The sequence below is a fragment of the Hippoglossus stenolepis genome, chromosome 10 (genome assembly GCF_022539355.2).
Source record: "Hippoglossus stenolepis isolate QCI-W04-F060 chromosome 10, HSTE1.2, whole genome shotgun sequence".
Classification (NCBI taxonomy): Eukaryota; Metazoa; Chordata; class Actinopteri; order Pleuronectiformes; family Pleuronectidae; genus Hippoglossus; species Hippoglossus stenolepis.
The window spans coordinates 72524-97276 of record NC_061492.1 but is presented as its reverse complement, the minus strand read 5'-3'; the positions used below and the strand labels follow the sequence as shown (position 1 = coordinate 97276).

Sequence of the window (24753 nt, the reverse complement as noted above, 5' to 3'; positions counted from 1 at the left end):
ACTCGTAGGAGTGATGCTGTACTCGTAGGAGTGATGCTGTACTCGTAGGAGTGATGCAGTAACTGTAGGAGTGATGCAGCAACTGTAGGAGTGATGCAGTACTCGTAGGAGTGATGCAGTAATTGTAGGAGTGATGCAGCAACTGTAGGAGTGATGCAGTACTGGTAGGAGTGATGCAGTACTCGTAGGAGTGATGCAGTAACTGTAGGAGTGATGCAGTAACTGTAGGAGTGATGCAGTACTGTAGGAGTGATGCAGTAACTGTAGGAGTGATGCAGTAACTGTAGGAGTGATGCAGTAACTGTAGGAGTGATGCAGTAACTGTAGGAGTGATGCAGTACTTGTAGGAGTGATGCTGTACTCGTAGGAGTGATGCTGTACTCGTAGGAGGGATGCAGTAACTGTAGGAGTGATGCAGTAACTGTAGGAGTGATGCAGTACTCGTAGGAGTGATGCAGCAACTGTAGGAGTGATGCAGTAACTGTAGGAGTGATGCTGTACTCGTAGGAGTGATGCTGTACTCGTAGGAGTGATGCAGTAACTGTAGGAGTGATGCAGTAACTGTAGGAGTGATGCAGTACTCGTAGGAGTGATGCAGTAACTGTAGGAGTGATGCAGTAACTGTAGGAGTGATGCTGTACTCATAGGAGTGATGCTGTACTCATAGGAGTGATGCAGTAACTGTAGGAGTGATGCAGCAACTGTAGGAGTGATGCAGTACTTGTAGGAGTGATGCAGCAACTGTAGGAGTGATGCAGCAACTGTAGGAGTGATGCAGTAATTGTAGGAGTGATGCCGTACGAGTAGGAGTGATGCAGTAACTGTAGGAATGATGCAGTACTCATAGGAGTGATGCCGTACTCGTAGGAGTGATGCAGTAACTGTAGGAATGATGCAGTACTTTTATAAGTGATGCAGTAACTGTAGGAGTGATGCAGTAACTGTAGGAGTGATGCAGTAACTGTAGGAGTGATGCAGTAACTGTAGGAGTGATGCAGTACTTTTATAAGTGATGCAGTACTTGTAGGAGTGATGCAGTGCTTTTAGAAGTGATGCAGTACTTTTATAAGTGGTGCAGTACTTGTATAAGTCATGCAATACTTTTAGGAGTAATGCAGTCCTTAGTAGTAGTGATGCAGTACTTGTAGAAGTAATGCAGTACTTGCAGGGATGATGCAGAACTTGCAGGAGTGATGCAGTACTTGTAGAAGTGATACACTACTGGTAGGAGTGATGCAGTACTTGTAGGAGTGATACACTACTGGTAGGAGTGATGCAGTACTTGTAGGAGTGATACACTACTGGTAGGAGTGATGCAGTACTTGTAGGAGTTATTGCATCAACACTTTACACTCAGGGTTGAACTCTTATCTGTTAGTGATCACTCAACTGTCGGTCACTAACCTCCACCAATTTTGCTGCTCCTCCATCTTTTAGCACCCGCCCCTCCACGCTAACACTTTAATCCCGCCCTCGCTCCGCAGCCGCGCTGAAATATGTCTCAAACGTCGCCGTAATCCTCAGAAGAGAAGAAGAGAGAGAGCACTCCACGCTGGAAGATCCTTCCCCCCTCCTCCTCCCCTCTCCTCATCTCTGAGGGATTATGTCCCGCTGCCGCCAAGGCTTCTGGGAAATATTAGAAAACAGGGGGAGGGGTTTCCCAGCCATTCTCTCTCTCTGACTGTCTTCTATGAAGCTGCACATTTAATAATTTAGGAAACAACAACAGGTTGTCGGTTTGATTCCAATGCTCACAAATCAGATCATTGATAATCAGATCATGTGTACACTTAAACACATACATTCAGATGCACCAGACGGATCATTTCAGATTGTTTGGTTCAGCTTATATTTGAAATACTGGCTGATTAGCAATATGGTTCCTTAACTGAGCCCCTTTATATCTGATAGGAAATTGATGGCTCAATGCATAGAATTTATCCATTTGACATTTCTCGTATTATACATGTACGTCACAGTTAGACTGAAAAAAAACTTTAAATGTATGGGAAGTGTTATATTTTTATAGCACTTGCCATACAGGTTTATATATATTTATTAGGGCTGCACGATATATCGAAAATCTATGGTCATCGCGATATCAACGTGCGCAATAGAAATATCGCAAAAGACGGTAAATGGTGTTTCATGCGCCGTGAATTCACGCTGTGCTTGTCAATATATCAGATGGAGCCCTGCTGCCTTAGATGATAAATTGAAGATATTCATATCATTGACAGGTTTTCTCTGTCAAAAAAATCATTGTCGGAAGAAGAGAATAAGAAGAGAATAGAGAGAAAAACAGAGAACTCCTCTCTCTCCCACACACACAAACAATGATCGGACACATGTGTAAACTCAGTCTGGGTTAGAACAATAGACTTTATAAACTTAGTAAATGTATGTGGAGCTCGGTTTGGTTTGAAGCTGTTGGTGCAGAGCTCAGTGTGAATGATAGACACAGAGTAAATTACTGTTAAAACTATAAATATAACTGTTCACACTCCAAACATGTATGACAAGACTCTAAATTAACACTGTAAGTGGACCAAGTGAAGATGTGCAGGGCTCCCTGGTGTCCGTGGTCCCTGCGTCCACAACCAGGGACTGTTTATCTGTATTCATTGCAAGTCCTGTCGTCATCCCAATATTAAACAAGGTTATCGCATATCGCATGTTTTCCTAATATCGTGCAGCCCTAATATTTATGTAAAAACTTATAAGCATTCTAAGCTGATTAAATAGAGGGGGGAGCTCAGCCCTCCTGCTAGATTTGGCTATTCTGCAAAACATTTTTAGCTGAATATGAAGCTTTTCAAGGTGAGTTGGTGGCTCCCCAAATGATATTGTAATATGTCAGATAAGGATAAATTAGACTATAATAAACAGTTGATAAACATTTCTGATGGACCAGACTTTGAAGTTTGCCAATGATGACAATCGATTTAGAGATTTTGTTGCAGACAAACTGAATATGCCGCCTCCAGCTTAGAGTTTCATTAATCAAAACTCCAAGGAAACTTTTGGATGAGACCTGGTTAATTAGGTCATTTCCGATGGAGAGACGAGAGTTAAATTTACAATATCTTTAGTTTTTTTAATGAAATTAGATTTTTTGACATTGAGGGGTAATTTGTTTAATCTAAACCATTTGGAGAAATTTACTAAATCAGAGTTTGCTTTGGCCATAAGTACAGAAAAATGATTATATGAGTTAAGTAAATTGGTTTTATCGGCAAAAAGTACTAGGTGCAAAGAGGATGATGCAATTTCTCCAGAATCTTTGAAACGCAGAAATACGGCGGTAGTTGTTAAATGAACTTTGGTCAACACTTTTATATAAAGAAATACTTCTGCAATTTTAAGATCATTTGGTATTTTATTTTAATTTGGTATAATCCGATCATTGATAATCAGATCAATAACCCTGATCGTGCCTCTTTCTGCAGTTCAAACGTCTGGAACAGGATCTTATTCGGGAGAGAGAGAGGACGACGACCAAGGTAAAAACACACACACTCTCTCTGTCTCTTTGTTGAATGGTGATGATGGGATATCTTCTATGTTGTCATGGCAACCTGTTATTCAAACAGAAGGTGCATTTGACTTAATGTGATGCATGCTGGTTAGAAATGTTAGATGGTTACAGGGACTCGGTCTCACGTCAGACTCCAACATGATCTGCTGGCGGCTGAAGGGGTGGAGTTCACAAACACAGACAAGTCGGACAGTGAATCGAGATCAAAGACCGATCTCAAGTCTTTAATCATCAATCAAATTTGATCTGTATAGTCTCATATTCACAGTTGGTCTCATAGATCTTAACAAGGTGCGACATCCTGTGATCTTCACAAGAGGAAAACTACCCCAAAACTTTGACCAGGATAAACCCTAATCCATGGTGTAAATTGAGTCATTTACACCATGGATTTAGCCTAAATGTCCTCTACCGGACCTAGCGATGCTAACGCGCAACCCGCGTGTGCCCTTGGGCGAGAGCTTGTGTGCGTGCGAACATGAACGCAGCTCAGAGGAGGATCACAAAGGACATTTAGGCTAAAAATACATGATGTAAATGACCATGTTTGGAGTTGACACCACACGAGCAGTATGGAGACATGTTGTGTTTTTTTCTGTAGTTTTTTTCTGTCTGAAGAAGAGGTCACTTTGGCTGCACTCTTTACCCCTGAACATCCAAAAGTGTTTTGTGAACTCAAACACTTCACCCACCCACTTAAAATAGCAGTTACAGAACCGAGGAGTACTAGTTTTTAATAATATCTAATATGAAACTAGTAATCTGATTACTGTAAATGTATAAATACTGTGTGATGGAAGCACTGACACTGATGGAGGAGAACCCTAACCCTATGCTAGGGCTCCACGATATATAAAAAATGTACAGTCACCGCGATATCAACATGCGCAATATACGTATTCCAAAAGACAGCTTGAACTACGATAAATGGTGTTTCATGTGCCACGCATTCACGCTCTGCGTGTCAATATATTTGGCCAATGAGATGGAGCGGCCTCTTACTCCGCCCTCCACACGCCCACTTTCAACCATAAATGGTCAATGCAAAGCACGTCATGAATATTAAATTATGCTGCTGACCAATGGGTTTCCACCGTGAGTCCTGACAGAGTCACTGCATCAAGCGATGAGAAGAGGAAGCGAAACTTTCTGAAACTGACATGAGGTGTTTGTTAGTGAGGTGGAGGTGAAGAGACATTTTATGGGACAGCAGTGATGTCACTAATAAATAAAATACACTGATACTCTGCTGCCGCTGTTAACACAGCGAGTGAGAGTGAAGACGATAGAAAGAACCGAACCTGAAATAAGAAAAGATCCAATTCAAAGGTGGAGGCAAAGAAACACACTGTCAGAATGTGAGGGAACTTGTTCGTGTTTTAATCATCCAAAACTGCAGGATTATTAAATTCAGAGACAGATGTGATGTCCTCAATCTATAGAATTTAACAGAATTGTTATTATAAGCTCGTGTTTGTCCTGGGATGGTTCGGTTCCAGTCGATCTAATACTGGACTCAGTTCAGCTCGGAGATCACAGATCTATAGAATCTAGATCAGCTGATCAGTCATCGCTGAACCCTCGTTTCCTCCTCATCCTTCCATTCACCTGCATCCATCACGCAGCATCACGCAGCATCACGCAGCATCACGCACCAGTGTCACGGCAGTATTTATTTATTTAGAGCAACCGGACCGATTCCCTCACATCAGTGGATCCTCACCTCCTCTGGGATATTGTTTGGAAATAGAAGTTTGAAAGTGAATAGTTTTTCTTTATAGTGATCTCCAGGTCGCTCTGTGCACCTGATGGAACAGCCACGTTCACTACAGACCTTTTACACACTCGTCCTGGATGATACACAGTGTTAGAAGATATTGTTAAAAACTATAATGACTCAGCTCTGCAACTCCGCTGTTTCATGGAATCTGAACGTAATTTGTTTTATATATTTTTGTATTGAAGGTTCGTGTGGAACAGTTTTGTTGCGCGAGCACAACTAAAGCTGTTGGTTTTAATGTTATTGATGAAGTGGATCAATAATCTGCTTCAGTTCACCACCTCACGTCTGCGTCGCCACTTTCCCGTTTCCAAAACATTGTTTGCTTTTATTAATCCCAACGTTTGCATGAGAAGTGGCGTACGCACGTTTCAGGCCCCGTTTTGTGCGTACGCCACGGTTATAAGTGAGACCCTCGAGCTGTGAAAATTGGCGCAGAAGGTCAAGGTGCTGTTGTAGCCCCTTTGGTTGGAGACAGCAGCAGATAATCTGCAAACAGGAGGCATTTGACTTCTGTGTCTCTCTCTTGCCCGCTCTTTCAAACACAAACACACACACACAAACAATGATCGGACACATGTGTAAACTCAGTCTGGGTTAGAACAATAGACTTTATAAACTTAGTAAATGTATGTGGAGCTCGGTTTGGTTTGAAGCTGTTGGTGCAGAGCTCAGTGTGAATGATAGACACAGAGTAAATTACTGTTAAAACTATAAATATAACTGTTCACGCTCCAAACATGTATGACAAGACTCTAAATTAACACTGTAAGTGGACCAAGTGAAGATGTGCAGGGCTCCCTGGTGTCCGTGGTCCCTGCGTCCACAACCAGGGACTGTTTATCTGTATTTATTTCAAGTCCTATCGTCATCCCAATATTAAACAAGGTGATCGCATATCGCATGTTTTCCTAATATCGTGCAGCCTATGACGTGCCTGATTCTTGAGATGTTACGAATGTGAACAAAGGCAGATACAGATTTATTTATTGAACATGTCAGTTAAATCAAAGTTAATGAAAACATACATGATGATGTGTTCCGATATATGAGGGAAAACACACACATGTAACATCTGTCAGAGAAACATTGTTAGAGAGAGAACATGTTTATTTCTTAATGTTTTAGAACCAAAGATTTGAGAAAACTGACGACAAATGAAAAGAAATCTTCTCATTTCTTGTTTTTACTCTTTTTTTTAAAAACAAAAATCTTATCTAATCCAAACCAAATGATTAAAAATATAAATGTATATATACATACATGTACTTTCATAAAAAACATTGGTGGTAGATGAAGCAAAGTCAGTGCCTTCGTCTCTCAAGACTTTGGGCAGTTTTTCTAAAGTTATATATTGCACAAGCTTTTATCTTGGGTGTTGAGATCCCAACTTAATCTGTTCCTTTTGTAGTTTGTTTAGTCAATGAGGTCCTGTATGTTTGTTCTAATTTATCTTCCAATAAATCAAAAGGATAAAAACACAAGAGCATTTATTTATTTGAATTATGTCAAAATCCTGAACTAAAGTGGAGCTCAAATACATCTCATACTGTTTGGAGAGAAATAAACCAGATCGGAATTTCTTAGAATAAAAACATAAGACCTGTCATATGTGTCAGTGAAGCCTTCAGCCAATCACAGCAGAGTTGTTGATTCCAGCTGCTGCAGCTGGAGGAGAACATCTGTAGCTGCAGCTCGCTCCCGACATGTTTGTAGGTCACGTGACACGATGACGTTCTGCAGCGATGGAAAAGGTCGAACTGAATATTTCTAGCCAGCATCACGATAAGTCAGTTGAAACCCATCAATGGTCACATGGTCGGTCACATGGAGGAAGGTGTGGATCATCGTTAGAGAAGATTGTCAACTTTATTTATTCCAGGGAAAGATCTAGACGTCAGTACATAAATTATTGATAAATTCAAACATGGATTTCTTCAGTTATTGATTGATTTTAATCATTGATCTGTAAGTTTATGTTGGTGATCAGCTGGTATCATCAGATCCTCAGTAAAATCAATAGATTTATAGAATCACCAGTTTTTCCTCCTGCAGCTGTGACTGTGTCTGTTTCCTCTGAAATAAATTAAAATTGTGATGAATGTAGCTGTCGCCCTTTAATGAGTCAGGAGACTCTAGAGGATTAAAGATTTTAATTTCACACAGAAACAGCAGCTGCCGATAAATTCACAGAGAGACAGCCAGAGAGCCGGCGAGCCTCCAAACCCCCAAACCACGAGCTCCACCCAGAACCAGAACTCTAAACTGGACCGGATCTCTAAACTGGACCAGAACTCTTAACTGGACCTGAACTCTAAACTGGACCAGATCTCTAAACTGGATCAGATCTCTAAACTGGACCAGATCTCTAAACTGGACCAGAACTCTAAACTGGACCTGAACTCTAAACTGGACCAGAACTCTAAACTGGACCTGAACTCTAAACTGGACCTGAACTCTAAACTGGACCCGAACTCTTAACTGGACCCGAACTCTTAACTGGACCCGAACTCTTAACTGGACCCGAACTCTTAACTGGACCCGAACTCTTAACTGGACCAGAACCTTAAACTTTGACCTCACAAATGTTGAACAAAGACTGAAGTGAAAACACTGAGGTCAAAGATATGTCAGCTGACTGTAAAGGTAATTTACTCCTCCCGTCCTCCTCACCCCTCTTCCACTCTCAACTCCCCATCCTAAAGGACTCCTCCCATCCTCCCCATCGTCTTGTTCCTCCTCTGTGATTATTAAAGGTCCTCCTCACCCTTCTCTCACTCTCACCTTTGCATCCTAGCCACCCTCCTCCTCCTGTGCTGACCTTAACTCCTCATGTGAAAGGTTGCCTCGCCGTCGCTCCTGCTTGCTCATCATCTCATTTGGAAATTATTCTGATTAATAAGTTGAGCGGCTCTTTTGAAGCATCTCCTCCAGCCCTGCTGGAGAAAACACATATTGACTCTCCGGGTTTGGCTCCTCTTTTGATGTCTCACTTTATACTCAGAGACCTTGAGGGCTTTAATTAACATAGAAGAGGGGGGTCACAATCAGGTCTGTAATCCCTGCAGGAGTCAAACCTCCTCACAGTTTGACCAAAGACACAGTGAGATAAACCGTCCTGTAACTGTTGGTTCACAGGTTCAATCCCTGAAACTGTACTAGCCTCCGGTAGGGGAGGAGAGGTTTGGTTTTGGTTTACAAAATCCCTTTATTGAACCATTAGCAGAAAAAAAAAAAGCTGTTGCCGCATCATCCCTCAAACAAAACAAAAAAATAAACAAAGTCTCTCATTAGAAATTAATAATGAGTTGTCCATCTTCACCCAGAGAAGATAACACGCCCCCAACAGCCCATATGTCACTGAAGGTCTGTATCTTGTCCATCGTGTCAGTCAGCACACTCAACTCTCAGGCTTCTTTCAGCAGTCCCACCATCACCAGCACCATCACCGGCACCAGCACCATCACCAGCACCATCACCATCACCATCACCGGCACCGGCACCATCACCATCACCAGCACCAGCACCAGCACCATCACCATCACCAGCACCATCACCAGCACCATCACCAGCACCAGCACCAGCACCATCACCATCACCAGCACCATCACCATCACCATCACCAGCACCAGCACGGCACCAGCACCGGCACCGGCACCATCACCATCACTGGCACCAGCACCAGCACCATCACCGGCACCATCACCAGCACCAGCACCATCACCGGCACCGGCACCATCACCGGCACCATCACCATCCCCGGCACAGGCCACACTGCCACTGTTTTTAATATGGTTCCTGCTCGTCAGCCAAACGGCCAACTTGGCGGAACCGAAGACAAAGTTCAGCAAATGCAGATCTGACTAACTACCTGTTGCTTAACTACCTGTTGACTATGATTATTTTACGTAGGAAACTTGCTGGATGTTTTTGAAGCTTTGCTATGAATCTCTGTTTATGATTGACAGGGATCTCAGCCACTCAGCTTCTCTCTCTGAAGCACCTTGCTGACATCATGAATTTGAATTTGTTGTGTTTAAAGCGTCTTGTCATGTCATTTGTCGTCTGCTGATCTTAACCTGTGATGGGTTAAAATGTGACTTTTCACCAGGATGAGCTGCTGAGGCGTCAGACAGAGAGAGGCGGTGCTGTAGACGACAGGCGAAGGCTGGAGGCGGAGCTGCAGGCACTACGAGCCAATCACAGGTCAGGCTATTGAAAAGCAGCAACATTTAGAAGGTTTACTATTACAATTAACAGTTTATAGAAGAAAGTTCACATGTGACTCTGCACCTGTCTGTGATGATGGTGAGCAGACACACACAGACACGCACACCTGGTACGGGAGTCTGTAACACGAGCTGTTTAACTAAGACTTTCTGACTCCAGTATAGAATATAAATAGTAATTAATTTATATATAAATGAGTAGTTAGAATAATAACAAATGATAATTAATTATTATTAGTATTATAATACATATAAAATACAGACTGATGAGCAGGTTGATGCTGAAGCTTTATTTAAAGGGGACATAGCATGCCCATTTTACCACAAGTTGATATGGTTCCTTGGGGTCTTAATGAAATGTCTGTAACATACTTTGGTCAAAATACCACAAGGATCATTTCAAACAGCTCCTTTTTACCCTGTATAAAACAGCCCTCCACAGAGCGACCTGTTTTGAGTGCCTGTTCCTTTAAATGCTAATGAGCGAGCTCCCCCCTCTCCCCCCATGATTTTAAACGATATAAATTACATATTTTATATGATATAAATTATCAAATATGCATCCCAGACTTTGTATTCCCCTTCTGTTGTCCTGGAGTTTTAATTTTTCCAATCACATAATTAAATGTCCCCCTCTGCCCCCCCACTACAAGCACACAAGCAGACAGACAGAGAGAGAAAGAGAGGTGGGGGGGGGGGGCTATGAAGACCATCATTTACCCCCGAACCCCGACATTCAACGGGTACAACAACAAGCGGAGAAAGCAGAATCGCGGGCTGACCTTATATATACAGTCTATGGGGCTGACCAGCGGAGAAATGCTCGTCCCGTGTGAACAGCCAGGCGGCTGCGCGCTGGAGAACGGCGCTGCGCTGCCTCGCTGCCTCGCTTCCACGTCTGGTGTAAACGCGGCGTAACGAGTGTGGGGGGACGGGGGGACGGGGGGATGAGGTGGGGGTGGGCCAAGGCCATGTAGGGAGACTTCCAGTTCCTTGTTACGACACAAAACCCAGGAAGCTCAATCGAGTCACTCAAGCATGACGTTTCTGACTTAGAGGAACTATAACAAAACGCGTGAGTGTTTTTTTCCCAGAGTTTTTGGGTTGGTAGACATGAGCCAGATACCCACATTAACGTGTAGAAGCACTAACAAAGTGGAATTTGCATGCTATGTCCCCTTTAAAAGATTAAAAATAAAAGATGAACACCTGCTTATGGGGTTTGCAGATGTGTGGGACTAGTTCTGAGGATTAGTTACACTGGTCTGGAACTAGTACCAGTGTCTTGGGTTTTATTTAGACAGTTTTTAACTTAACAAATGTTACAAATGCATAGTAAGAAAACAGATTTCAATCTCGGACTCTGAAACCAGCACTGCTGGTAAAAACGGGTTAGGGTCAAAGGTGGAAGTGGGACTTCGTGGTCTCAACTGTAAACCTACATCAATTTATTATTGGCCTATAGGCAAATGAAGATTGTGCAGGTGGACGGAGTGATAAACATTCCTATTAGCTGAATGCAGTTGGGCGAGCGGGTCCTGGTTGATGGGGGATGAGCTGTTGGTGGTTGAAATAATTACTTTTGGAAATACACACAAGGTACAGCAGCATAAGTCATTGATTATTTAAATCTTCAGAATCCGACATGATCAGAAAGTAGTCGTCCTCTTGATGAATCCTGGGATCTCCACATTATTACATTTCGTGATCAGGTCTAGTTCTCAAAGACCGAATCAGAAATGTATTTTTTTCAGGACCAGGACTGAGAGTTTATCTTTTGACAAGACAGTAACATTTGTTTGTGCGTCCTTTATAACCACAACTGTTTTTCTGTTTTTTAAATTTCAGTTTCTGCAGCTGGTCCTCATAAGATCATATCTGTTGATACAGTGTCATCATCAACATTTATTAACTGATGATGTAAACACATCAGACCAGAGCAGATCGTTCATCATCTGAAGTTTTTCTTCTGCTCATCGCGAATGAAGCAGAAATGTAAAACATGTCGCACATCATCAGATTCAGACAGAAAGTTCTTTTAACCTGATCTTTTGCTGTAATCAACAACAAAGTCTTTGGATACCAGTAGCAACACGCGTACAGAGACAACATAGTCCTCCTTTGTTGTGGCTGTTGTTGTTGTCGTTGTTGATGATGTGGTGGTGCTTGGTGCAAGCCTTGCTGGGAAAGTGGAGATGATGTGAAGAGTAACATAATAACGTGGCTCTCTCATCGAGTTCTATCCCTTGGAAAAGCAAAGCGGTACTTAGAAGGTTCCCTAGTTGACCCAGCACAGAAGTAGAACAAGATCTGTATTGGTGGAAGGATCTGGATCTCAGCTGACCTTCATCAGGTTGACATGGTGCTTTCACATCAAACATCTGTTTCTGACTGAAACCTCATTGATGCAGATCAGGAACATACTGACCTCTGACCTCTGGCCTTCTCGCTGTTGGTATAGCAGCTTTGTGGACAACAAAGGGCCAAACACGTGGTTGGTGTGTGTCCATGTGGAAACCAATATGGATGTTTGGAATCAGAAGATTTGTTTCCTCTTTTCAGTTTTGGTTAAAAAGTTTCTGTTTGAGTCAGATCAACGTAGAGGCTGATGATCAGGACACTGTTCATGGGTAACATAGGAGTCCAGATCAGAAATAAACTGGTTTCCATTGTCATTAGAGTAGAAAATCAATATCAGCCTAAAACATGAACAATTTTTAAATATGAAACTTTGAACTTTATTTTATTTGACTTGAAGTGAAAACATTAATAATAATTATTAACAATCTGTTTACGTTTAATTATCCCGGACACATCCAGACCTATCAATATTGATTATTTATCCACACTGTCCATTCTGATGATGTCACGGTGATGATATGATGATAACTCTGCAGCTCCATTGACACAGTGATAATATTTTAGATAGAAAAGATGTTTCTCTTAGAAAGTGCGTTGGATTTTCATTGTGGAGGTTGAGAGACACTGATCAGCTCAACTGTTTCTGTCATCTGATTTCCAGGCGATGAATGTGCTCTGTTTTTTGTCCCCCTCAGCTCTCAGGACCTTCACACCCCTTCTCCCTTGTTGTTCCATGATGAGGACTCTCGGGTGAGTCCGCCGGAGGCCCGGCCCGTGTCGGTCCAGATGCAGCAGCTGTCAAAGGAGAAGCAGAGTGTGGAGGCGGAGCTTCAACGCTGTCAGGAGGCAGAACGAGAGGCCAACGAGAGAGTCCGCAGGTCATATTCTACCTTCACATACTTCACATCTGTTGACATGGTTTTATACTCAAATGCTGCTGAAAAAGCGAATAGAAAAATATATGTAGTTCATTATTTATTTTGAGTTGATGTACGTATACAAGTGATGATTAGTGTTTGTAATCCTTCATCTGAACATCCAGGTTCTTGTTCCACTCCTGTTTCCCGCAATACGCTCCTCCATTTTTCCTCTGTGTGTATCGCTACGTTTCTCAAATCTTAATCTCGTTCAAACCAATCACTGCTTTGAACATCTCCTCAGACCCAGATATAAAACTCTGCCGTACTTTGAAATAGAGATAAGCTGACGCTGAGACGCTGAATCAGCTTCAAATGAACTGGTTTGGCAAGAGCTTGAATGTGATGCATATTCATTGATTTGAAGTGCCACTGTCCAGTTTTAATGTCTCAGTTTGGATAAAATACAAATATTTAACGTTTGTAAAAAGAAAAGAGAAACTCAAAGCCATCACTGAGCCGACAGTTAGCCGACAGTAAGCCAGCACAGAGTCACAGAATATCTTGATCATCATAATGTGTAAATAACAATTGGACGCTGTGATGTCATACTAAAACATCCAATCTGCCGTAACCCTAATCTTAACCATCCAAACTAAATGCCTAACCCTAACCTAAGTCTACTTCTAATCCTAAAAGTCTTAACCCTCAAACAGCCCATTGGAAAAGTGAGGACCGGCCAAAATGTCCTCCCTTTCCAAAAATGTCCTCGCTCTGTTGTCACAAAGATATAAGTACAGGAACACACAAACACATCATTAATCACAACATCTCCATCTTTAGATGATTCTTTGTAATGATCACCACTGATTGGTCATAAAAAAAAAGAAAAGTCAACCACGACATTCAGACAGAAAATCAGAAGCATTTTTGACGACCGTTCCCTCATTAAAACTTTAGTTTGATCCATGTTCACATCTGTGGATCAGACTAAATGAAGATCTGTTAAAAGGCCGTAGTCAGTACTGTCAGTAAATTCAACAGGTGGATTTATGAACAAACACAGGACAGCTCCCCCTACTGTCAGATTACATGACGGACAATAGCCAATATCATAGAATTCTAATGTCCCGAAGAGAAATGGTCACATACTTTTTATATCTGTTGACACTTTTGACAGATTTATAATTTTTGTATTGCAGAGAAAATCAGTATTTGTTCCATGTCCTGTAGTTCCCCTGTCAGTCCTAATCAATCCTTACAATGAACTTTGTTATTTAGTTTGTCTGTGCTTTGCTGTGTTGTCGCTGCTCACACGTCTAAAGAAGGAAACAAACTACACAGGCTGTAAAGTGACAGTGAGTCAGAAACATGTTGCTGAGTTGAACAGCGACTGCGATGTGTTCACAGACTGTTAAAGCATTTGGGTATAAAGAGATTTAGTTGTGGTGATTCATATTCAGATGATGGTGTGAGTGTCTCTGTCGGCGAGTTGATCAGGAAGAATTAATCCTTCAGATTTCGACTCGTGCAGGATGACGGTCTGATGCTGAATAACGTGACTTCTTCTTCTGCTGCTTCTCATCTCATCAGCTTGAAGATGAAGGGATGAGATTCATGATGAAAACAGCTTAAGTCGTCCGTCTGCGTTCCACGCATCCTCCTGGGCTCAAACCCACGGCTTTCTGCTCTAATTTGGCTGCCAGCGGGGGGGACGGCCGGCTCTGAAGAGCCTCCCAAGTTTCTGAACAGTGAAGAGAGGAATATTTGTTCTCTGGAGGGGGTGATAGAAATCTGCTGGTTATTAGAGATAGAAGTTTAATTTGGTATGGAGAGAGAGGGAGAAAGAGAGAGCGAGCCTCATTGATTGTTAGAAAGTCATACAGGGTCACATTTCCACTTCGTCTTTTTCATTTCAGTCTCATCTCAGTTTCCTGCATTATTTTGTCTGGACCGATATGGATTGGTTTCTGAGTAACGATGTTTCTCAGTTTTGAGCATTTGGTAAAAACGGGTCTGTGAAGATTCTCAGTCATTCAGGTCATGGTATCTTCAGAAGTTGTAAAAGTGTACGTAGGCAACTGGACTTGCTCATGTTTTTGAGGTATCAACTGCCATTTCTACAGGTAGAAACTGACTAGAGGTAGAAACTGTGACTAGAGGTAGAAACTGTGACTAGAGGTAGAAACAGGTAGAAACTGTGACTAGAGGTAGAAACTGTGACTACAGGTAGAAACAGGTAGAAACTGTGACTACAGGTAGAAACAGGTAGAAACTGTGACTAGAGGTAGAAACTGTGACTACAGGTAGAAACAGGTAGAAACTGTGACTACAGGTAGAAACAGGTAGAAACTGTGACGACAGGTAGAAACAGGTAGAAACTGTGACTAGAGGTAGAAACTGTGACTAGAGGTAGAAACAGGTAGAAACTGTGACTAGAGGTAGAAACAGGTAGAAACTGTGACTACAGGTAGAAACAGGTAGAAACTGTGACGACAGGTAGAAACAGGTAGAAACTGTGACTAGAGGTAGAAACTGTGACTACAGGTAGAAACTGTGACTACAGGTAGAAACTGTGACTAGAGGTAGAAACAGGTAGAAACTGACTAGAGGTAGAAACTGTGACTACAGGTAGAAACTGTGACTACAGGTAGAAACAGGTAGAAACTGTGACTAGATGTAGAAACTGTGACTACAGGTAGAAACTGTGACTACAGGTAGAAACAGGTAGAAACTGTGACTAGATGTAGAAACTGTGACTACAGGTAGAAACTGTGACAACAGGTAGAAACAGGTAGAAACTGTGACTAGAGGTAGAAACTGTGACTAGAGGTAGAAACAGGTAGAAACTGTGACTACAGGTAGAAACAGGTAGAAACTGTGACTAGAGGTAGAAACTGTGACTAGAGGTAGAAACGGGTAGAAACTGTGACTAGAGGTAGAAACTGTGACTACAGGTAGAAACTGTGACTAGAGGTGGAAACTGTGACTAGAGGTAGAAACAGGTAGAAACTGTGACTAGAGGTAGAAACAGGAGAAACTGTGACTAGAGGTAGAAACTGTGACTAGAGGTAGAAACTGTGACTAGAGGTAGAAACTGTGACTACAGGTAGAAACAGGTAGAAACTGTGACTAGAGGTAGAAACTGTGACTAGAGGTAGAAACAGGTAGAAACTGTGACTAGAGGTAGAAACTGTGACTAGAGGTAGAAACTGTGACTAGAGGTAGAAACTGTGACTACAGGTAGAAACAGGTAGAAACTGTGACTACAGGTAGAAACAGGTAGAAACTGTGACTAGAGGTAGAAACAGGTAGAAACTGTGACTACAGGTAGAAACAGGTAGAAACTGTGACTAGAGGTAGAAACTGTGACTACAGGTAGAAACAGGTAGAAACTGTGACTAGAGGTAGAAACTGTGACTAGAGGTAGAAACAGGTAGAAACTGTGACTACAGGTAGAAACAGGTAGAAACTGTGACTAGAGGTAGAAACTGTGACTAGAGGTAGAAACTGTGACTAGAGGTAGAAACAGGTAGAAACTGTGACTAGAGGTAGAAACAGGTAGAAACTGTGACTAGAGGTAGAAACTGTGACTAGAGGTAGAAACTGTGACTAGAGGTAGAAACAGGTAGAAACTGACTAGAGGTAGAAACAGGTAGAAACTGGTAGAAACTGACTACAGGTAGAAACTGTGACTAGAGGTAGAAACTGTGACTAGAGGTAGAAACTGTGACTAGAGGTAGAAACTGTGACTAGAGGTAGAAACAGGTAGAAACTGTGACTAGAGGTAGAAACTGTGACTAGAGGTAGAAACTGTGACTAGAGGTAGAAACAGGTAGAAACTGACTACAGGTAGAAACTGTGACTAGAGGTAGAAACTGTGACTAGAGGTAGAAACTGTGACTAGAGGTAGAAACTGTGACTAGAGGTAGAAACTGTGACTAGAGGTAGAAACAGGTAGAAACTGTGACTAGAGGTGGAAACTGTGACTAGAGGTAGAAACTGTGACTAGAGGTAGAAACAGGTAGAAACTGACTAGAGGTAGAAACTGTGACTAGAGGTAGAAACAGGTAGAAACTGACTACAGGTAGAAACTGTGACTAGAGGTAGAAACTGTGACTAGAGGTAGAAACTGTGACTAGAGGTAGAAACTGTGACTAGAGGTAGAAACAGGTAGAAACTGTGACTAGAGGTAGAAACTGTGACTACAGGTAGAAACAGGTAGAAACTGTGACTAGAGGTAGAAACAGGTAGAAACTGACTAGAGGTAGAAACTGTGACTAGAGGTAGAAACTGTGACTACAGGTAGAAACTGTGACTACAGGTAGAAACTGTGACTAGAGGTAGAAACAGGTAGAAACTGTGACTAGAGGTAGAAACTGTGACTAGAGGTAGAAACAGGTAGAAACTGTGACTAGAGGTAGAAACAGGTAGAAACTGACTAGAGGTAGAAACAGGTAGAAACTGACTAGAGGTAGAAACAGGTAGAAACTGTGGGGGTAGTGTGGTCATTGGGCAGAAACATGTCTTGAAGTTAAATGTCGAAGTCGAGAAATATGAAAAAATGTCAACACTTGATACCAGTGTCATATATGTTCATACGTCAACTGATTTTTATTCTGTACATGCCCCCTCACACTCTCAGTCTGCTTACCTTCCTTAGGGTTGTTTGTTTGATTCCCACTGTTTAGTCTGAACTGAAATCTTTTGTCTTTGTTCTCCTCAGGCTGGAGCGTCTGGTCGAGGTTCTGAGGAAGAAAGTTGGGACAGGAAGCGTCCGAGCCGTCATCTGATCCCATTTCTCTTCTTTTAGTTTTTTATTAACTTTTTATTTGAATTATCTTTCTCTTACTTTGGATATTTCTCGTTTGTTGTCTCAAACTGTTGTAAAACCAAAAACAATGTTTTCAGATATTCTGTAAGTGTTCAGGAGTCCTGGAGACAGAACTCTTTCGGTCTGCCCTGAAAGTGTTCGGCCAATTACAACATTTATCGTAAATGCGTTTGATTCATTGACTGACAGAGGAAACGTGGAAACTGAGGATGAGCTCTGATAATATTTTAAAGCCCTGATCATATATATATTTCACTATGTGTATATATATATATATATATATATATATACACACATATAAACACATACAATAGGCAGTTTGCACTGTGAGATGTTTGATTTTGTTGTCACATGAAATAAAATGATCATTTTCATGTTTTTAGTTTTTTATAGAAACACATACGTTCATGTTGTAGGATAACCGTGATGTGACTGACATTTTAGTTTGTTACAATAACAAAGTCAAACAAGTTAAATTACATTACATATCATTTAACTGAAACTTTTATCCAAAGCAAGTGGAGCTGCTGCATTCTGGATGAGCTGCAGCGGTCGGATGGCACAAGCACGTAGACCAGCCAGGAGGGAGTTGCAATAGTCTAGACCTGAGATGATCAGAGCCTGGACCAGAACCTGGACCAGAACCTGGACCAGAACCTGCGCCGCCCTCTGAGAAGGGGACGTATTCTCCTGATGTTGTGCAGCATGAATCTACAGGAACGTGTTGTTGCAGTAATGTTGGCAGTGAGGGAGAGATGACTGTCGAGTGTCAGACCCAGGGTCCTAGAGCTCTGGACTAGTCGAGGTTAGACAAGATGGAGAAGAGTTTTTTGGGGTTAAAAATGAGCATAGAGTTTTACTTTGGTAAAAAGAGCTTTTGGCTGCAGAAATAGTGACAGAGAAAGAGGAGAGAAGAGATTGATAAGTGAGCAGGTCGTCAGGGTGTTGGGATTTTCACCATTTCCTTTCTCATGCTCGCATAGTGGCTCGGTCGGCTCGAGTCAGACAACCACGGCGCTGGGGAGGACTTGCGGACCTGTCGCGACGTAAGAGGACAGAGTAGAAAGGAGAGTGTCTGTGGCAAAGTTAGGATTCATGAGTGACAAAGACTCAGATGAAGGGAGGGCTGATAGAACAGAGGAGGTCAGAGAGGGAGCGAATGCTGCGACGGACAGGTACAGAGTCTGTTGATGTGGTAAGGTTGTCAGATTGTGAGAGTGGGAGAGAGTAAATGTGGTTTAGTCTTCCTCTTCTTCTTCCACCTCCACCTCCTCTTCTTATTATTTCTCCTGTTTCTTTTCTTCATCCTTCTATTCATCTTCTTCCTCCTCTTCCTCATACTCACCCTCTAACTCCCTCAAATCATCCTCTTCCTCCCTCTATTCGTCCTCCTCTTCCCTTCTCTTTGTCTTTACTCTGTTGATTTAAGGTTCTTTTCTTAACCTCTTGTATTTAAAGATTAATTTTCTCGGATTAATTATTTCAGGATCACTGTGACAAATTCATGTTCCCTGAAAACTTCAAATTAAAATTAACTTTTACAATTTTCCTGATCTTGGTCAAACAGATGAAGGGTTTCCTGGTTTCTGCCCTGAAAACCTCTCAAAGAGGAATCATCAAAAAGAACTAAACTTCAAATTTAAGAGATGGCGACACTAAGACTCCGAGACGGAATCATAACATCACCTTAACTCAATGTTAAGAGACATTGTTAGTATTTCATCTGACATCAATGTGTTCTCCATTTGTTCTCATGTTCTCCATAAGATAAAAGTTTATTGATCCACACACCAGGGAAATTCAGTAGTTACAGCAGCAGCAGGTCAGAATGAGGCAGACGAGAATAAAAATATAAAAAAGCAATAGAATAAAAAGTCGTATGTGAATTATATACACCTTTCATCTCTCTATCTCTCTCTCTTTTTCTACAACAGTTATTAGAATTATTATTATAGAATTATTATTATTCTGTAATAATTATTATAATTATTATCTCCTAATCTGCTCACCCCAACCGGTCGAGGCAGGTGTCGCCCACATTGAGTCTGGTTCTCTCTCTCTCTGTCCTGCCTTTGATCCCCCCTTGCTCTCTTCTTCTTCTCCTTTTCCGTCTGTTTTCTCTCTTCTCTGTTTCTCTCTCTCTGTCCTGCCTTTGATCCCCCCTTGCTCTCTTCTTCTTCTCCTTTTCTTCTGTCTCTCTGTTTGTCTCTGTCTCTCTCTCTGTTCTCTCTATCTCTCTCTGTTTCTCTGTCTCTGTCCTGCCTTTGATCACCCCCCTTGCTCTCTTCTTCTTCTCCTTTTCTTCTCTCGCTCTCATTCTGGGGGGGATTTCTTTGCTCTTTTCATTGGCTGAGCACAATTGTGTTATTGGAGATAATTAATTCCAATCCCCATCAAAAGGCATTAGTGGCCCCGGGGCCCCTGTTCGAGTCTTTCTAGTGGAAGAATGAAAGAAAGATGAAGAAAGGGGCAGAGGGCTGTTGCATTGTGGTCGACATTTTCCTCCATAAGGCGCGAGTGTAGAGAAAAGAGTGCGAGGGCTTTAGTGAAATGAAGCTGTGGGCTGCAGCCGCCGGGCCCTCAGAGGCCCCGAGCGGCCCCGCTCCACCCCGCCGGGGACATATGGCTTGTATTACAGCAGCGGACTGGGTGGCAGAGGGAAACTTCACCTCGATCAGACTCAGTAAAGAGTGGCTGACGTTTACAGATCACATCCTGTTTTATTTAAAATTTATTTTCAGAATTAGCTGTTAGCATTGCAGCTGAAGAAAGAATTGAAATAATAATTATTTGTAAGAGTAATAACTACAGCACAGATATTTAAAGTATGAAAAGTAAAAGTACCACATTAAATTATATTTTATTTATTCATCATGTTTCACAAATGTGTTAAATAAATGTAGAGATGTAAAATGATTTTACTACTCATCAATGTTTTTAATAATATAATAAAAAATTCTAGTACACTTCTATGTCTTTGTGAGTTTTATTTCATCGTTTCCTAGGAGCTGTATCATTGATGGGATTCATTTTCTGATATGATTTTAAATCTACCCGCTAAAATAATAATATTGTTATTCACCAATGAAGATGATAAAATCAAAGACGAATCAAAAAGAGAGAAAATATAATTTACGACTTCACATGAACTCATCATCTAAACATGAAATGACGTGAAAACCATTTTTACGTTTTAATGCAGAAAGAATCATATCAAAAATATTTAAACTATCGAAAGTGAGATTTGTAAATTTGGATTTTATCAGATAATGAAAATGATCTCCATAGGCAACACTAATAAAAATGGTTATTCATACATAATATAAAATATAATTATAATATACACACATCTTTTGTCCTCCAACAAATTATTACCTGTCAATATAAAGAGAAACTTAAAAATCTAAATTAAAAAAATTTCAGAAAAACAAGATGATTGGAGGAGATGTCACTGAGTGTCAGAAGTTAAAATTTAGCAAATTTCTAAAATCCATGAACTTCTGATGTCATGTTCCAGTTAGAATTAAGTTGATCTGTTGGTTAGGATCAAGATTTGAAGTATTTTCTGACTGTGACAACTAGATACACAGAGTTCTCGTGTGTGTGTGTGTGTGTTATGTCACTTAATTAAATTTATTTGACATGAAAACATGTTATTAAATATTTTAACTCTGAATGTTTTTTTAATCTACAAACTGAGGTGAGTCAGGACATTCGTCATCGCAAAATGTCAAGAAGCAGCTGATCAGCAGACAAATAAAATACACACATTATACACAATACATACATCATACGCAATACACTAATACAGACATAATACGAAAAACACATGTAATACATGCACCAACAATAATAATAATTGAATAACTTTATTTAAACAGCACCTTTCAAAACAAGACCCAAAAATAAAAACGTTTAAAAGTGATGGCAAAAGAAAAGGTTAAAGGAAACATAAACATCTATAAACAATCCAGTAAAAGTACATAATTTAAAAACAGACAGTTTCAAATCTGAGTAAATGATCCCAATATACATTATTTATTGTGTTTGTTCGGACTGAATCTGATCATATTAACATCCTATAATCAATCAATCATTAATCAATCAGTTTTTGTAATGTGACTGTCAGAGAAAAAATAAACGTTGAATTCAAAATCTTATTTTAACTATTTAAAATCATATTTTCAAGTTATGATACTAACGAAACAAATAATGTTGCAAATAAACCAAAATGTAATTCTGTCAATGAACAAAAGTTTAAAGTTTCGTTGTAATTATTATTAATATTATTGAGACAAATATCAGTTTAAAAATAAGACACATTGAATTTATTTTGAAAATGTATATGTTAAGTTTTTCATTCGAATTATATTTTTTCAGACCATAATTATATATATTTTACTTTTAATTCAGATTTAATGTTTCTGCTTGTTTATATTGGGATTGTTTTGTGTTTACGGGGCTTCGGTGGATCTTTTTCTCTTCTGCGTGTTTCATCAGAACTGTCTCGGCTCGGCTCGGCTCCGCTCGGCTCGGCTCGGCTCGGCTCGGCTCGGCTCGGCTCGGCTCGGATGTAATTAGCGGATGATTAAAGCTTCATTTGAGACATTTCACGGCTCAGCGGTGAAAAAGCCTCAGATCAAAGTAAACGTGTCGTGTTGTGTTCAGGTTCACGGAGCTTTGAGGAGCTTTGAGGCCGCAGGAGGTTCATCATGTTCGGCCTGAACTCCAGCGCCGCGGCCGAGACGGAGCCGAGCGCTTCTTAATCACATAATAAATGTATAATATATAATAATCTATGAAATAAAAACCACACTGACGTCACCACGAGAAGCTGAAAGTGATCAGAAATGAAGTGAAATCATAAAGGCCGCATTTTCTGTAAAATATATAAATGTGTAACTGAAAGTAAAATAATTTAATAAACATGAAACACTCATCACATAAAATCATCCATCCATCATACAACAATAATAATATTATTATTTTTAATAATAATAATAAGATGTTCAGTGTTTTAGTGAAAATGAGGAAAAGGTTTTTTCTGGAACTGAGTCCGTAGAAACAAGATTGTTTATCTGAGATACGAAGTAAAATTTAATACAAATAATTTGTTTTATATCTTGTAACTGATTAATGTAAATTGCATTAAATTAATTTGTAATAAAATCTAAGTTTACATCATAACTGAATCAATAGTTATTCATTCATTCATCACTACTGTCATTAATGATTCATAAAATACAGGATAAAATAGATCAATAATCAATCAATCAATCAATGTCCAATGTTTCCTTCTTTTATTTAAAAATGACAGAATAAGTTAAGAACATGCATCAGAGTCAAAAACCAACGAGGAAGAAACACAGGGGGGGGGTACTAATTCATCCTCCTCTCTCCGTCTGTCTCTCTCTCTCTTTTCAAGCTGAGGTTTGAATCAGTTGTTTTTGCCCCAGAAAACAGAAGAAGAAGAAGACCCTTCATTCATGCAAATGGCTATATTAATCATAACCAATAATCGGTGACTGTGGGAAGTTTAAATACACAAAGAGGATTTTTATCATCAGACGTACCAACCGTCAGAAAACAGACAGGAAGTGGTTTCTCCTTTTTCACACAGAGTGAGAGTCACAAACACAGATCTATTATCAAAAGATGAATCAATAGCTTTAAGAACAGACTGATCGGTTGTATCAAAGTGTCACAGCTACAAGATTGATTATTGATCAGTGATCAGAGGTTAACAACAAAGTAATCTAAACGGTAGAAATTATTATTGATCGCAACTTGGTATTTGAAATAATGGAAATTATTACATTATGAGAAAACAATGTGAATAAAACAAGACATTTGTGTTTATCACAACTAACATATTGATTAAAAAACTATATTTGTCAACAACTAGTAGTGATAAATGATTAGTGATTGATTCCCTTCATGAAGCTGATCTCAAATTGTGTTTTCACTGCACACCTGAATTAATTCCAAATTTGTATTTATTTATTTGAAATTGAATGAATAAATGTTGATTTAAGATGAAGAAAATTCACTGAAACAAAAAGAAAAGTTTGGTTTCGTCCAAAAGACAAAACAATTTGTAATCTAATCTGTTAGTAGCAGACTGAAACCAGAAAAGATCAAACATTTGTAAAAAATCTGCCCGGTAACAGACGACAACGTTCAGAGAGGCAGGGGAATCTGTGTTTGAGTCGTTTGGGTGAACTGACCCTTTAAATTAAAAGCTTTTTTATCTGTCCTGAGGTTTCTCATTCCGAGGGTCGCAACCCGTCAGGAGGTCAGCCGAGTAGCAGACAAGGTCGTGGGAGAAATAAATCCTCCTCATATCTGATCAAATACATCAGTTAGCATCTTTATAATCCAGATTTGTTTCTGTAAACATCTGCAGCTTCATCAGTGTCAACATGGCAACCACTCCACTGCCATCACCAGGCAACCTAACCCGAACCCGAACCTGGTGAATACAACTTTCGACAGGACAAAAAACAAACTGGATCAAAGTCGGTGGTTCCCACAAAGTGGATGAGGCCTTGGTTTACTCTAATCCTAAGGGCAGCTTTTCCTGAGGTTAGCATTCCAGTTAACTCTATTGAGTGATTCACCTAAAAACTATCCTGTGTGTCACAAAGAGTACTGGATAAAAAGACAAAAATCAACACACTTTGTGTCACTCAAATCTTTTTGAACATAGTTAATATCTCTTGAGCCTTGTGACCAATAGAGGGGTCTGGATGTCCAGGTCCAGAACTACTGATATAAACACAAAATTATGAACTGCAGAATCAACAGACATGAACGAAGATCCTGAATTGCATGGACTGAGGATCCTGGTCTGACCGGAGGATAATGTGTTGGAGGTTTAAAGTAAATCAGCATTTGACCTGTTAGTATCCTGAACCTTAAAAACGTGAGCTTCAGCTGTTTGTGACTCAGTGTGTAAAAGGAGAAAACAGACCAGGTATCAGTTTAATCAGCTGACAGTTAACATGTCTGTGTCCTGGCGTAGTCACAGTGCAGAAGTTCCAAAACCAGCCGACCAGCAGCAGCAGAGTCGATCCAGTTCAGCATCGTCACAGTCAGACAGGAAGTCCAGGATGGCTGCATGCAGAGAGTCAAATTAGCAGGTGCAGCAGATA

General features: G+C 40.5%; 1 protein-coding gene across 3 annotated transcripts in view; it reads left to right on the top strand.

The window, feature by feature from the left end:
• mipol1 (mirror-image polydactyly 1) overlaps positions 1-17973 on the top strand; it is a 41372-nt gene extending 23399 nt beyond the window's left edge. For all 3 annotated transcript variants that reach the window (XM_035167911.2, XM_035167910.2, XM_035167912.2), the window contains exons 11-14: positions 3450-3503; positions 9430-9524; positions 12604-12786; positions 17492-17973. In XM_035167911.2, coding sequence (XP_035023802.1) covers positions 3450-3503; positions 9430-9524; positions 12604-12786; positions 17492-17558 — 399 coding nt within the window. In that variant the 3' untranslated portion in view covers positions 17559-17973. The remainder of the gene's footprint in view (positions 1-3449; positions 3504-9429; positions 9525-12603; positions 12787-17491) is intronic.
• The last annotated feature ends 6780 nt before the right edge of the window (positions 17974-24753 follow it).